The 14,935-nt window shown below is 37.6% G+C and overlaps 2 protein-coding genes across 4 annotated transcripts in view; one reads left to right on the top strand and one right to left on the bottom strand.

Annotated features, from left to right (window-relative positions):
- Positions 1–4,656, bottom strand: part of EXOSC8 (exosome component 8) — a 668,826-nt gene extending 664,170 nt beyond the window's left edge. The window contains exon 1 of the mRNA XM_050766095.1: positions 4,653–4,656. The gene's annotated coding sequence lies outside the window, so the exon portion shown is untranslated. The remainder of the gene's footprint in view (positions 1–4,652) is intronic.
- Positions 1–14,935, top strand: part of CCDC169 (coiled-coil domain containing 169) — a 62,097-nt gene that overhangs the window by 10,797 nt on the left and 36,365 nt on the right. For all 3 annotated transcript variants that reach the window (XM_050766100.1, XM_050766099.1, XM_050766101.1), the window contains 2 exons: positions 2,666–2,776; positions 2,859–2,899. In XM_050766100.1, the coding sequence (XP_050622057.1) occupies positions 2,666–2,776; positions 2,859–2,899 (152 nt within the window). The remainder of the gene's footprint in view (positions 1–2,665; positions 2,777–2,858; positions 2,900–14,935) is intronic.

Here is a 14,935-nt window from a genome sequence, read left to right as displayed (position 1 = left end):
CAGCTGAGTCAGAACTGAGCAAAGGCCCAAGATTGCAGCAAATACAAACAAAACCAATGCATAAAATGCTCATATAGTGTCACTGGCAGCCAAGTCTAAATAAAGCAGAGCCCCAGCGACACCCCAAAAGAGGCAGAGGGTGGTTGGGTACACTCTGACTAATGTACCTAGTTCCAAAGTTTGTCAACTTCTCCAGAGGTCACTTTGCACCAGTGAAGCATTGAAGGTAGCAGACACCATAGCAGGAAGAAAAGAGAGGATCCCTAAGACAAAAGATTCTTGGCGACTGCTGGAAATTCCCTAATATCCTAGCCATGGGTCAGCCAGCCGTCAGCAACTAGTATTCACAGATGGCCCTTTGCCCCATCTGACAGAAACCAGACTGGCGGGCTCAGGCCCTGGAGCATACAGCACTCACCATATGGGACACTAAAATTGTAACCAGCAATTTTAAGTGCTGATTGCATAGTGCAATTAACAAGAGCGAGGTCTGAGAGAGAGAAAGTGACTTCATTGACCAAAACTAATAATGGACAAGTGGCCAGATTCCCATCCAAAATAACCATGTTCAGTTTCTAGAAAAAAGGCAGGGGGCTTACAAAGGGAAACTTAATATGGGAGGCATGCAGGAGTTGTGCTGGTTACAAGGTTCTGTGTCTTGTTTTGGTGTCTATGTTGGGTCTTTTGTGTTGTCCCATGTTGATGTTGGGGTTAATAAAGTCACTTTCCACCAGACCTTGCTCTTATTAATTGGACTCTGTAAGTGGCGAGCAGCCGAATTGCATTTGGTTACAATTGTATACTAATAGGTCAGTCTGTCTATCTATCTTATTTTATTTTTGTTTTTCTAAGAAAAATTTTTATTTTTTTGAGATGCAGACTCGCGACGTCACCCAGGCTAGAGTGCAGTGAGTGGCGTGATCTCAGCTCACTGCAACCTCCGCCTCCCGGGTTCAAGCAATTCTCCTGCCTCAGCTTCCTGAGTAGCTGGGATTACGGCCGCCTGCCACCACGCCCAGCTAATTTTTGTATTCTTTAGTAGAGACGGGGTTTCTCCACATTGACCAGGCTGGTCTTGAACTCCTGACCTCAAGTGATCTGCTGGCCTCAGCCTCCCAAAATGGTGGGATTACAGGTGTGAGCCACCATGCCTGGCTGACTTGTCTATATTTGATGATTGACTTAAAAGTCAATAATATTTTAAAATAAAATGGTGTCAGAATTTATAAACTACTCAGATGTGCCAAAAATAAATTGCGTTTTTAATTTTTTGGTAACCATTCTCATCTTGGTCTGAAGCATCCATTCCCATGGTAGGAAGGGGGATACCATGACAAAGGGAGACTTTAGGTAGCAAGTTATAAACATGATTCCATGCAGCTGGGCTCTACTGTGTCTTTTGGGTAAATGTTTAGTCTTTCAGGGCTTCTCCTCTCTTCTTGTTGCTTTCCAAAGCTTTTGGGTTAATGACTTTCAGTTTCAGTATGGGAGGGTGTTCCAGCCCCTTTGGTAGGCCACATTTGCATAAAGATGAGGGTGTAAGGGAGACCTGTGTCTGGGCTGAGGAGGTTGGTAGTGGTATGTGCTAATACTCTTTCTCCTTAACTCCTCCACCAACTGTTATGTAGTAGCAGTTATTTCAGACATGTGAAGAGCATTTAAAGTTGAAAAAGAAGCCATCTTTTTGCCCTCTACAAAGCCTGACTTTAAAGACTAGAAAAAGTTAGCTTTGGACTTTGAATCTGAACAAAGACCTTTTAATTTTAGGCTGTATTCTTCTTTTTCCCCAGACATAAGAAAAATGCTTTGACTTTAATAGCTAAAGGGGTTTAGCGAAAGAAAAATGCTTAAGGTTAAGAGAAAATGCCCGAGAAGATAGCTAAATGTACATTGTTCCTTCAGCTTAGCAGTTAAGAGGATGTGATTTCAAAGGCAGATAAAACTGGATTTAAAACCCGGTTTTTCCCTTATTTATTAGCTCTGTCATCTTAAGAATATTATTTGACATCTTCGAACCTTGGTTTCCTCATCTTTGTAAAATAGGTAACTACATTTCTAAAATGAGGATTAAATTAGTTAATGTATGTAAAGCATTGTGTGCTTTACACACAGCAGACACATAAGTGATAGTTATTAAGCAGACTTCAGAATTGCTTTCAAAGGAAAAAAATGAACATGACATTGGATAGGTTAGTAATGTTTAGGATATTTTATATACATATAAGTATATATAAAATATATAAATATATCAAGTTTCCTTGGAACTTTAAATATTCATATGTATTTATGGATATATGAATATTATATATATGGGTATTTCAAGTTCCAAGGAAAGAAACATGTCCTGATATTCCATCTAATTGAATTCATTGTAAGGATGCACAAGAAGTAAAAGAAAAAAGGGGGTGGGAAATAGGGAAGAAGAGGAATTGTAGTAGTTGTAATAAGTTTTGGCTGTGTGGTAGCCTGAGTGTGGGTCTAATTCTTGCAATCTAGAAAATCTTACTAACAGAAATACAGACTTAATAATTATTTCCTTCTAGTTGATCTGTATTGCCAATAAAGTAAAATGTAGTAATAGAGTAAGATCAAGCTCTTCATGTTATTTTAATGAATAAATGAGAGGTGTTGGGGTTATCTTGATTGTTTCCCCGTTTTTACTCAGGTAGTGAATGGAAAACCCGTTATGAGACACAACTTGAATTAAATGATCAACTAGAAAAGCAAATTGTTTATCTCAAGGAGAAGATGGAAAAAATCCGTGGAAACTCTTCAGGTACAAAACCAATCATATATATGTTTTATAATTTGAGTTAAAACTGAGAAAACATTAAGTGTTCGTATTTGATTTATTGTAGATAGACTATCTTCTATTCGTGTCTATGAACGAATGCCAGTGGTGAGTAGAAATATGATTAAACACAAAGAATAATTGAAGGAAATTATGTCTATTTTTTTCAGACATATTTCAAACAGAAGTTTGAAGACTAGGGCAAGGTCTAAATAAACTCTTTTTTTCAGGGGACCTGTTTGAAGTAACAACAAATAATTTTCAAGTAGCTATAGGTGGAGCACTAAGTTGCCAGCTATATTCACAGGCCTCCTGAAGAGCAGAGCATGTGTGGATATTGCGTTTTGAATCACTGCCAACCTCTAGAGAGAAAGATATAGACAAATACTGTGTTTTTGCTAATAATGGATCAAGGAGAAATAAGTGTTTTTGCACACTTGTTATTTTCAACCCAGACATGCCTTTATTTCCATATCTTGGAAAGTCAGGAATTTTTCTTTTTTAATTCGAAAAATTGTATGTTTTCCCGTGTGCTGTCATAGAGTTATATCGCCCTCTTGTGGCATTTAGAAATCATTGCTAGAGCTGTGTTAAGCTTAGTGCCTTTTCTTAATTGCAGGTAGAATTTTATTAGTACCTACTGGATATAAAATATTGTAGCTACCTGCTTCTTGATAACTGAGGTTCAGTCCTAGCTCACAAGAGTGGGTATCACCACCTTCGTGGAGAGTAGCAACAAGTGCTGGTATGACTTGGTAAAATACCTTAGGGCATATCTAAGGAGCATTTAATTGGTTTTCTAACTACTACCTGAGACTCTGGAACATATTCATGTTGGCAAAACTACATTTATTTTCCTTGACGTATTTGTGTTATTTCTGAAGAAAATATGGTTCTCTAAGAGGTTTAATAATTTAGATCCAGAGACAGAGAATTACATTTCTGCACAGTAAAGGACTGAAGAAATATTAACACAAGGAAAAGTGAGACCACAGGCTAAGCAGAAAGGAAAGAGAATGAAAGTTCAGTATAAATAGTACTGATCCTCTCTATTCTCTGGACAGGTGCTTTCATGAGTGTTTGGTACTCATGAATCCAAGAGGGGTATGTCTGAGCAGCAGACATTAGAAATCTAGCCAAGGAGTCAGCGATAGAAGTGTCCAAATGCTAAACAAAAAGCACTGGGATCCAACAATCCTATATCCAGTCAAGAGACCCTCTTAGATAAGGACGAAAGATATACTAAGTCTTATTCTTTGATATAAAGAATAATATTTGTGAAATTTAGACATGTAATTGTGTAACGCAGACCTATTTTTGGCTTCCTGTTAAATTGACAATTAGGCAAAAGGGCTTAAATTACTTGTGTTTGTGGGATAGGGTATGAATTCAAACACCATCTGTAAATTTCCCGATTCTTTATCCTTGTTGTGGATTGTTTAGTGTTTAGGAGTAATCTGAACAGACATACTTATGAAATTGATGTGTTAGTTTGAATACTAATTTTGAGTAACTTCAAACTGCAGATTTGCTTATGGGTAGCAAAAGGATGGGCACTCGTTGTTGACTAGTATATGTGTAATATTTTAAATGTTGTTTGACAAAAATATATAAAATATTATCTTCAAACTATATCATTAAAGTGGACTTTATTTTAATATAATTTTATCTCTTTTTTATTGTGGTAAATGTACATAATGTAAAATTTACCATTCAGCATTTTTTTTTTGAGGGAGGGTCTCACTTTGTCACCTAGGCTGGAGTATAGTGGTTCAATCTCAGCTCACTACAGCCTTTGCCTGCTGAGCTCAAGCAATCCTCTCACCTCAGCCTCCTGAATAGCTGAGACTACAGGTTCATGCCCCCATGCCTGGCTAATTATTGTATTTTTAGTAGAGATAAGGTTTCACCATGTGTCCCAGGCTGGTCTCAAGCTCCTGAGCTCAAGCAATCCACCTGCCTCACCTCCCAAAATTACGGGTATGAGTCACCACACCCTGCCTGTTTCAGCCATTTTGAAATATAAAGTTCAGTGTGATTTTAATATTTTGGAAAAAATTATTCACATACGTGAGAGTGAAGCTTTAGTCTTTGTTCTGATATTAGGTTGATGCCTCCAACCTTTTTTTTCTTGAGGTTCACTTTTCTCCTCTGAAGGTAAGATAGATTATATTATCTTCTAAGTGTCTTTCAGTGGGGTAATTTGTTAAAATTTTATTTTAGCATGATGTATCAATTAAAGGTTGCATTTGACAAAATATAAGAGAAAGGTTTAAACAAGTAAAGTTTTTTTTTTTTCTCTTTTCTTTTTTTTCCTCATGTGACAGAAAGTATGAGGTTTGCAGTCCAGGGGTGGTGCAGTGGCTGTATAATGCCTTCAGGAATCCAGGCTTCCCCTAAGTTTCTACTCTGCCCTTCTGTTTGTGAGTGGCTTTTGTCCTCGTGTTTAAAGATGGCTGCTTCACCTTCTCAGCTGCTTCACATTATCATTCAAAAAAAGAAGTAGGTGAAGGAGAAATGGCCAAGGTGAAAGCCAGTCAGGTCTACTCCCCTTCAAAGAGCTTTCTAAGATGCTGCTCCCCTTGACATTTCACTGGGAGTTAGAACTGTATCATATGGCCACCTTTGTGTGCGTGACAGGCTGGGAAATGTAGTGTTTTACTGAATATACAGGAAGAAGAGAAGAGTGGATTGTGAGCGTACAGTTGGCTGTATCTGCCACACACAAAGTCATTTAAAAAGTGAAGGCATTTCATTTTATGTATTCAATTCATTCATACATATTCATTCAATATGTATTCAGTTGATATTATTTGAAAAATAAAAGGCAAAGAAAGAGAATATTATAAAATCAAACATATCCACTGTTGGCAGTTCTGTTTTTAGTAATTTTTGTATGCATACATATTGATTTAAAAGAACAACCAAATGAATAAGTCAGCCAACAAACAAAGTGAAAAAGAATTACAGCTAGTTTTTATTGTTTAAAATATAATTATAACCTTACTGCATGGGCAATTTTGAATCCTATGCTAATCAGGATAATTAAGTCAATTATTTCTTATGTTATATTCTCTTCATGTGCATTTTTCAAGGCTATATTATGTTCCATTGTGTTGGAATGCAAATGTTCATTACTTTTCCCTATAACTTGGTATTCTAGGTTGTTTCTGGTTTCAATTTTGAGTTAAACAAAACCCACAGAATATATTATGGCGAGCAACTCCATATTCTAGTATTTATAAATCTTCAGATCTGTGTCCCTTTTTTATTTTAAATTTTTTAATGAAAACAATTTATAGAGTTGAGATCTCTTTTGTTCTCCTCCCTGTCTTGTTTTTGCTTCCTTTTCATAGGGAAGGACTACCATGAATTTGGTATATATTATTTCAGTTTATTTTTTAATATCTCTCCACATGTTGTATGTATAAAAATGCATTAAAAAATATCATACTGTGCATATCATTCTTGGTGACCTGATCACCAAGTCATAAGTGTCACATGAAGTCATGAAACTACAAGGGATTGCTCGGGAAAATATATGCAGTCTGAAAAATATGATTGAGGTTGAAACCTTGGGGAATGCTAACACTTAAAGTGTTAGGAGGCAATTTAGGGGATATTATTGAGAAGGAAAAATACTGAGAAAGGATGAGGGGGACAACTGGAAGAATGGTATCATAGAAGTCAAGAAGGGGATGGCTTTATGAATGTTCAGCAAAAGAATGTTCTAGAAACTTCTGCTGTAGGAGAGGATAAAATGCGTTGTCCAGAGTTCAGGCAAATTATTCAAAAGTGAAGAAAGAAGTGCCAATTAGAGGCCAGGATGTTAGGAGAAAATGTGATGTGGTGTGTAGTGGAAGAGTGGGGCTGAGAAAATGTACTGAGTATAACCTATTTTACCTAGAAACATAGGTTTTGGAATCAGACCATCATGGCTCAAATTCAGACTATGGGACACTGAGGAAGCTATTTCATCTCTCTGAGGCTTAATTTCCTCATCTGTAAAATTGAGTTAATTAAACTGTCATGCAGGGTTACTGTGAAGATTATTAGAGATAGATAAAACAAATAGCATAGTGCCTGACATAGTAAGCTCTGTGTTAGTTCCTGTCCTATTTTCCCTTGATAAAGGAAAAGTACTATTTTATTAAAACAAGTCTGTTGTGAAATTAACCCCAATCACCTTGGAAGGGATAAGCATAAGGCCCGAAGATATGCAATCTGTTTTCACTTATTAAGCTGTGCTGTTATATAAATTGTGAATCTTCTGAATCTTCTGGTACCTTCTCAAAACTATAATAGAATTCATTAGATATTTAACACTCTTTTTTTGAGACAGAGTCTCACTCTGTTGCCCAGGCTGGAGTGCAATGGCGTGATCTTGGGTCACTGCAACCTCCGCCTCGCGGGTTCAAGCCATTCTCCTGCCTCATCCTCCCAAGTAGCTGGGATTACAGGTGCCCACCACCACGCCCAGCCAATTTTTGTGTTTTTAGTAGAGATAGGGTTTTGCCATGTTGGCCAGGCTGAACTCCTGACCTCAGGTGACCCGCCTGCCTCACCTCCCATTACAGGCGTGAGCCACCTCACCTGGCCGGTATTTAACACACTTAATAAAAAGTGCAGAACCTCTACTTCCCTTGAGCTAGTTGGGTGTACATTTTCTAGTCTCTTCCATGTGCATTCACCAAAAAGGGACTTAGTGCCTACCTGAAATTCCTTCCAAGAGTTCCCAGGTATGTTCATCAAAGACTTATAGCCATCTTAATGTATATTAAAGGTGTATTCTTTTTTAATTTTAATGTTTAAGTTCTGGGGTACAAATGTACAAATGCAGGATGTGCAGATTTGTTACATAGGTAAACATGTGCCATGGTGGTTTGCTGCACCTGTCAACCCATCAGCTAGGTATTAAGTCCAGCATGCATTAACTATTTTTTCTAATGCTCTCCACTCCCTCCACCCCACTCCCTAACAGGCTCCAGTGTGTGGTGTTCCCCTTTCTGTTTCCATGTGTTCTCAACGTTCAGGCCCCACTTGTAAGTGAAAACATGTGGTGTTTGGTTTTCTGTTCCTGCATTAGTTTACTGAGGAAATGGCTTTCAGCTCCATCCATGTCCCTGCAAAGGATATGATCTCTTTCCTTTTTATGGTTGCATGTTATTCCGTGGTGTATATGTACCACATTTTCTTTACCCAGTCTATCATTGATGGGCATTTGGGTTGATTCCATGTCTTTGCTATTGTGAATAGTGCTGCTTAATGTATACTTTTATATACATTATGTATGTATACTAATGTGTATTAAAAGTATACATTCTGAGGATTTCCCCAGAAATTTGGTAGGTCTGGAGTAAGGCCTGGACATTTGTATTTTTTTGGCAGGCATCTCAATAGGCTCTATTACAGAGCACCACTTGAGATCAACAGATGTAGGGGATCTATATCCCTCAGAGAAAGATGTGCAATACAGACTTGCTTGTGAAAAGTTAGTGTAATGGCTCTTATCAACAAGCCCCACCATACCCCTGCAGTCAATTGTATTGCAAAGTGGAAGTCCTGTTCCTTGACTCATTTAGAGTCATAAAAGTGATGACCCCTATTTTTCTCTTTCTCTAGTTTTCCTATCAATACCCACCCTCTTGTCTTCCATGACACCCAGGCAGCTTGGATTCTTCAGGGAAATCTCTTACCAGTGCATATGCTTTGTCAGTCAGATGGATCCTGTTCCTAAAGCTAGCAAGACTAGCTGGTGGTGAAAAGAATAGGGGAGAAGGTGTAGAAACGAGAAACATTATTCAGGAAAATACTTAATCTCATTCAAACATTCTCTGGAAGACTCTTGATCAATTTGTAGAAAACCAATTCACAGGAAGCCAATTTGCCAAAATCCAAATCCTTGAATATGTTCTAATGAATATAATTTTATTTAGTAACATTTTAAGAAATGTTTGCTGAAAACCCAAAACTTACGGAAATGATTTAGCATTTAGTATTATTATCGAAAATATACTTAGAAAAAGAATATATTTCAGGTTATACGTTCACGTATATGAATGATTTTCCTTGAAGCGAGTTTTTAGTAAGTTTGGAATTATAGGTAGATTGGTCTCCCTGCAAATTAATCCTTTGGTGAATTGACTTTTTGAAATATTAATCTTTGGCTGTTTGTCTGTCTTCCCTTCTGACATATGTTTCAGTTTGCCATATGACAAACAGGAGAAGAACATATTACAAAAGCAGGAGAAACCTGAAGGAAGAAATGGTTTTAAGTCTTAGTTCTTTTAAACCATCGGGCCATTGTTTTTATCCCACACCGGGCTCTCCTCTCTATTATTCTCTGTTGTCCATGTCATGTCCCACCCTCTGACTTCCAGTCTGTCTTATTACTCATTGACCTACTTATCTTTTCTTCATCCTGATGCCCCACACCATTTGCCTGACTGTGATACTAATTTCTTTCCTTTATCATGATTCAGATTCTTCTTTTAGCTGTGCTGCCTGATGGACATCCAGCCCTATTTGGGTCTTCCTGGGACTCATTACCTCGCTGTGCACCCAGTTAGTCATGCTCCCACTGGGCTCACTCTGGTAGCTTATGCCTTCTGAAAACTCTTAGAAATTTTGTTTTTAATGCCTGATAACCAGTCATTAAAATTAATGACCCTAGAGCACTATTGACACGCATTAAGTATTTTTAAAGTATTGAGGTTACTAAAATGATATAACCTCTGAGACTGCCTCCTGAGGTGTTGTGTGACAGCCCTCACAGGGTTTGTGTTCTCCCCAAGATCAGAATGGTCAATTAGGGGATAGGTACATAGCTTCAAATCATGAAGAGAAAAGTTAGTTTAAACAGATTTTATATGTAAATCTAGTAACAGTGCTGTCCACAAGGGGGCATTTGGTATTTAAGTATGTAGAAGGCTGTATTCTTTCATTGTTGCAGTTGCCTATATTGAAAAGTACCGTATGTCTAGGAGCTGTGCTTAACTAAATTGTGTTCTTCTGTTTTTTCTTTTGTAAGCTTCAGTGGAGTGATTATTTTTTACTTTAGTTTTTTGTGTTCTTTAGCAATTGTTGATTTAAAAAATAATAAGCAGCCAGTGGAATTTTCTTTCTGCTTTGGATAGAGGTGAGGGACTTTTTAAAAAACCTAAGTATACTTTATTTCAGGTGTGTAAACAGTATCTTGAAATTTCTTATTCTTACCCTGTTGTTTCAATCTACTCTAGGAAAATGGCCTTTAAAAAGCAAATTAAAACAAGAACGTAGGTGAAATACGTTATTGCTTGGAATGCTAAGAAGTTATTAGTGTCAGAAACAAAACAAAACAGCTCTTGTATGATAGTAGAAGAATTGGCTTTATGTATGTGATTTTTTTTTTTTTTTTTTTTTTTTTTGAGACGGAGTCTGGCTCTGTCGCCCAGGCTGGAGTACAGTGGCCGGATCTCAGCTCACTGCAAGCTCCGCCTCCCGGGTTCACGCCATTCTCCTGCCTCAGCCTCCCGCGTAGCTGGGACTACAGGCGCCCGCCACCTCGCCCGGCTAATTTTTTTTTTTGTATTTTTTAGTAGAGACGGGGTTTCACTGGGTTATCCAGGATGGTCTCGATCTCCTGACCTCATGATCCGCCCGTCTCGGCCATGTATGTGATTTTCGTTGTTGTTAATATCTAACAGAGTTTTCAGTTTAACTGTGGCATTGCTTTGTCTTTCCAGGCTGCAGTTTTCTGGTATATTACCATTGATTTGTATAATCAGATAAAAGCAGCTCCTTGGGAAGATCAAGAACATTAAGTTATGAGTGGTCCAGTGAATTGGAAATGATGGAATGAGAGAGTCTGTTCCTCTGTTTTGAAGATATCTAGTTCATTTTGGAGTCAGTAAAAGAGGGAACTTTAAAGTTATTGTAGTATAGTTTTATATTTTACAGGGATCTCTAGTATGTATATTATAAATGGATGATTACAAATATCTTCTTGTTTATGGTCCAGGTTATTTCATGATTGCTGTAGTTTTTGCAAAATCTATAATGTGGTGTTGTCTTCTCCCCAGGATAATTTATTTTTATGCTGGCCTTATTCCCATGAGATTGCCCCAATGACACATCATAACTTCCTGAGTTATAGTATAATTTCAAAGCATAGTATGTCTAAAACACAACTTGTAAGAAGCAGGTGCAGAGAAGGAGAGTGAAGTGGGTTCCAGGAATTCTGGACCACACCAGCTATAACTGTGTGGGGGCAGTGCTGAGGCTAACTGCAGAAGAGAAAATACTTTGTGTCTCTATGTTGAGCCTGGACAGAATGAACACCCACAGAGCTGGGAGACAAAGTCATGTGGTAGAGGCTGGAAGAAGAAACCAAGGTGTTAAAGCTTAAAGCTAAAGACAATGGTGAAGAAAGAAAGAAGGACAAGGCACGAAGACCACAACTCCTATGAAGCTGCTTCTTAATACGTTTTCCACATGGTGCCTATAAGGCTTTAGAAATTAGCACATTATAAAAAAATTTTAAATAAAAACATTGATGGAATTTCTAACTTAAATACCAGGGTGGGTTGTTAACGATCTCAAATGTGATCTATTTTAGAATTCACAGTTTTTGAGTATAAAATTATTATTTTTAAATCTAGCAGAATAGTAGAAATATTATTGAAGCAGTAGTAGTATTGTGCTTAAAAAATGCAAATATGCCTAATTAGAATGTTCCCCATTTTAGTCAAAACATGTTTTGCTTGTGAAACTAGTAAGTAAGGTAGTATGTGTGTGGGGCCTCAGTTAGGAAATTTTTTTTATGACTATTACATCATTTGGTGTGTTCACTCTTACATGCTCCTGTCTCACAAACCCATATTCTTCCCATGTATAAAATTCCTAAAGTACTCCCACCTGACAAAATCCAATAACACATGTAAAATTGGAAAACTGGGTATAATTGGTTTAAGTAAAATCATAATTTTTATTTTGGTAAAGTTGAGTTTGAAGTGTGAAGAAAATGTTAAGAATAGGCACCCAGGGGCCTACTTTTACATTTGGATCTGATATTTATTAGACAAGAAATGATAGCTGATCATTGAAATGAATGGATAAGAAGAAATCTCAGCAGGCGAGTGATTTAAACAAATTTTGCAAGGCTCATAGCTGGAAGAATACAAATTGACTTGATAGAAGTTGAGGAAGCAACAACAGAGTGCCTGTAGAGAAGAATATTGGTGAAAATAATGCATTCACTCTTCTGACCTGCTTAGTTCTTTAGAACTTGGCAGATATGGAAGAAGATGGAGGTGAGAAAGGAGCTGAAAACTGAGAGACAGTTGAAGATAAACACATGGAGCAGTTGGTCACTGGAACCCCTCTGCCATCCCATGCAGCCAGGATACTCTCCTTCAGTTAGGAGTCTATTTTCTGGAGAAATTAAACTGCAATAGCTCTTGTACTCTGGAGTTTCAGACACAGAGAAGTGTGAGTGAGATAGAGGTCTAAGAATGATGGGATCAAATGAAAATATGCAGTTTGAATAATGGAACTCTCAGCTCTCTTCTCCTGCCCTACTCCATGAAACCAGCAGCTAGGATTAAACGTTAAGGGTTAGGAGATTAGAGTATTCTTCAGCAAAAAACCTGAAATGCCCTTTAGAAAAGTTAGCGTGTTGAATGGGAAGAAATAGGAAGAAAAAATAAGAGAAAAAATAATTTAAAAAAAATAGAAAAGTTAGTATGGTGACCCAACAATGAACCTCACAGACTTCCCAGGACAGGAAGGTTAACTGAGGACCATAGGTGCTGGGCTTCAAAAAAATTCTACCTGTGTTACTACTTTTGTATCAGGTTTATACTTCCTAAGGGCTATTCTCCGCCTATGACTAAGTGCAGTGGAGCTACTAAGGCAGACCCATTCCTGCGAAGCATGGGACTCCATTGTCAGCTGACTTCGACTTCAAGTTCCCTGATGGCTTTTTTCAAAAAGTTTTTATTTCAATACATTTTGGGGTACGTGTGTGTGTGTGTGTGTGTGTGTGTGTGTGTTTTCTTTTTGTCACATGGATGAATTATACAGTGGTGAATTCTAAGATTTTAGTGCACTCATCACCCAAGTAGTATACATTGTCCCTAATGTGTAGTTTTTATTATTATTTTAGTTTAGTTTTAGTTTTTTTCTTTTTTGAGATGGAGTCTCACTCTGTCACCCAGGCAGGGGTGCAGTGGTACAATCTTGGCTCACTGCAACCTCCGCCTCCTGGATTCAAGCGATTCTCCTGCCTCAGCCTCCTCAGTAGCTGGGATTACAGGCATGCACCACCACTCCTGGCTAATTTTTTTGTATTTTTAGTAGAGACGGGGTTTCACCATGTTGATCAGGCTGGTCTTGAACTCCTGACCTTGTGATCCACCCGCCTCATCCTCCCAAAGTGCTGGGATTATAGGCATGAGCCACCACAACCGGCCACTAATGTGTAGTTTTTTTTATCCCTTCCTTGCCTGCCAGCCACCCGCTTCTGGGTCTCTAAAGTTCATTATATCACTCTGTATGCTTTTGTGTACTCACAGTAAAGCTCCCACTTACAAGTTAGAACATACAGTTTTTAGTTTTCTACTCCTGTGTTACTTCACTTAGAATATTACCCTTCTATTCCATCCAAGTTAATGCAGAAGACATTATTTCATTCCTTTTAATGCCTGAGTAGTATTCCATGGTGTATATATAACCACATTTGCTTTATCTACTTGTTAGCTGATGGGCACTTAGGTTGGTTCCACACCTTTGCAATTGTGAACTGTGCTGCTAAAAACATATGTGTGCAAGTGTCTTTTTTGTATAATGACTTCTTTTTCTTTGGGTAGATACCCAGTAGTGTGATTGCTGGATCAAATGGTAGATCTACTTTTAGCTCTTTAAGGAATCTCCATACTGTTTTCTATAGAGGTTGTACTAATTTACATTCCCGTCAGCAGTGTATAAGAGTTCCCTTTTCCCTACATCCATGCTAACATCTATTGTTTTTTGACTTTTTAATAGCCTTGCAGGAGTAAGGTAGCATCTTTGTGGTTTTAATTTACATTTCCCTGAGGATTAGTGATGTTGAGCATTTTTCCATATGTTTGTTGGCCATTTGTATATCTTCATTTGAGAAATATCTATTCATGTCCTTGCCCACTTTTTGATGGGATTTTTTTTTTCTTGCTGATTTGTTTGAGTTCCTTGTAGATTCTAGATTCTAGTCCTTTATCAGATGTGTGGTTTACAAATATTTTCTCCCATTCTGTGAGTTGTGTGTTTGCTTTGATTATTATGCCTTTTACTCTGCAGAAGCTTTTTAGTTTAATTAGGTCTCATTTATTTTTGTTTTTGTTGCGTTTGCTTTTTGCATCTTAGTCATGAATTCTTTGCCTAGGCCAATGTCTATGAGAATTTTTCCAGCCTTGTCTTCTAGAATTTTTATACTTCCAGATCTTATATTTAAGTCTTTGATCCATCTTGAGTTGATTTTTATATAAGGTAAGAGATAGGGATCCAGTTTCATTCTTCTACATGTGGATTGCTAGTTTTCCCAGCACCATTTATTAAAAGGGGGGTCCATTCCCCAAGTTATGTTTTTGTATGCTTTGTCGAAGATCAGCTGGCTGTAAGTATTTGGCTTTATTTCTGGGTTCTCTATTCTGTTCCATTAATCTATGTGCCTGTTTTTTATACCAGTACCATGCTGTTTTGGTAACTATACCCTTGTAGTATAATTTGAAGTCTGGTAATATGCTGCTTCCAGAGTTGTTCTTTTTGATTAGGATTGCTTTGGCTATTTGGGCTCTTTTTTGGTTCCATATGAATTTTAGGAATTTTTTTTCTAATTCATTGAAAACTGATGTTTGTATTTTGATGGGAATTGCACTGAATCTATACATTGCTTTGGGCAATATGGTCCTTTTCACAACAATGATTCTTCCAGTTCATGAGCATGGGATGCATTTCGTTTTGTGTGTGTGTCATCGGTGATTTCTTTCAGCAGTAGTTTGTAGTTCTCCTTGTAGAGGTCTTTCACATGCTTTGTTAAGTATATTCCTAGTTTTTTTGTTTGTTTGTTTTGTTTTGTTTTTGCAGCTATTGTAAAAGAGATTGAGTTCTTAATTTGATTCTCAACTTGGT

This window comes from Macaca thibetana, chromosome 17 (assembly GCF_024542745.1).
Source record: "Macaca thibetana thibetana isolate TM-01 chromosome 17, ASM2454274v1, whole genome shotgun sequence".
NCBI lineage: Eukaryota > Metazoa > Chordata > Mammalia > Primates > Cercopithecidae > Macaca > Macaca thibetana.
Note: the sequence above shows the minus strand (reverse complement) of the source record. Positions and strands in the feature narration are given on the sequence as shown.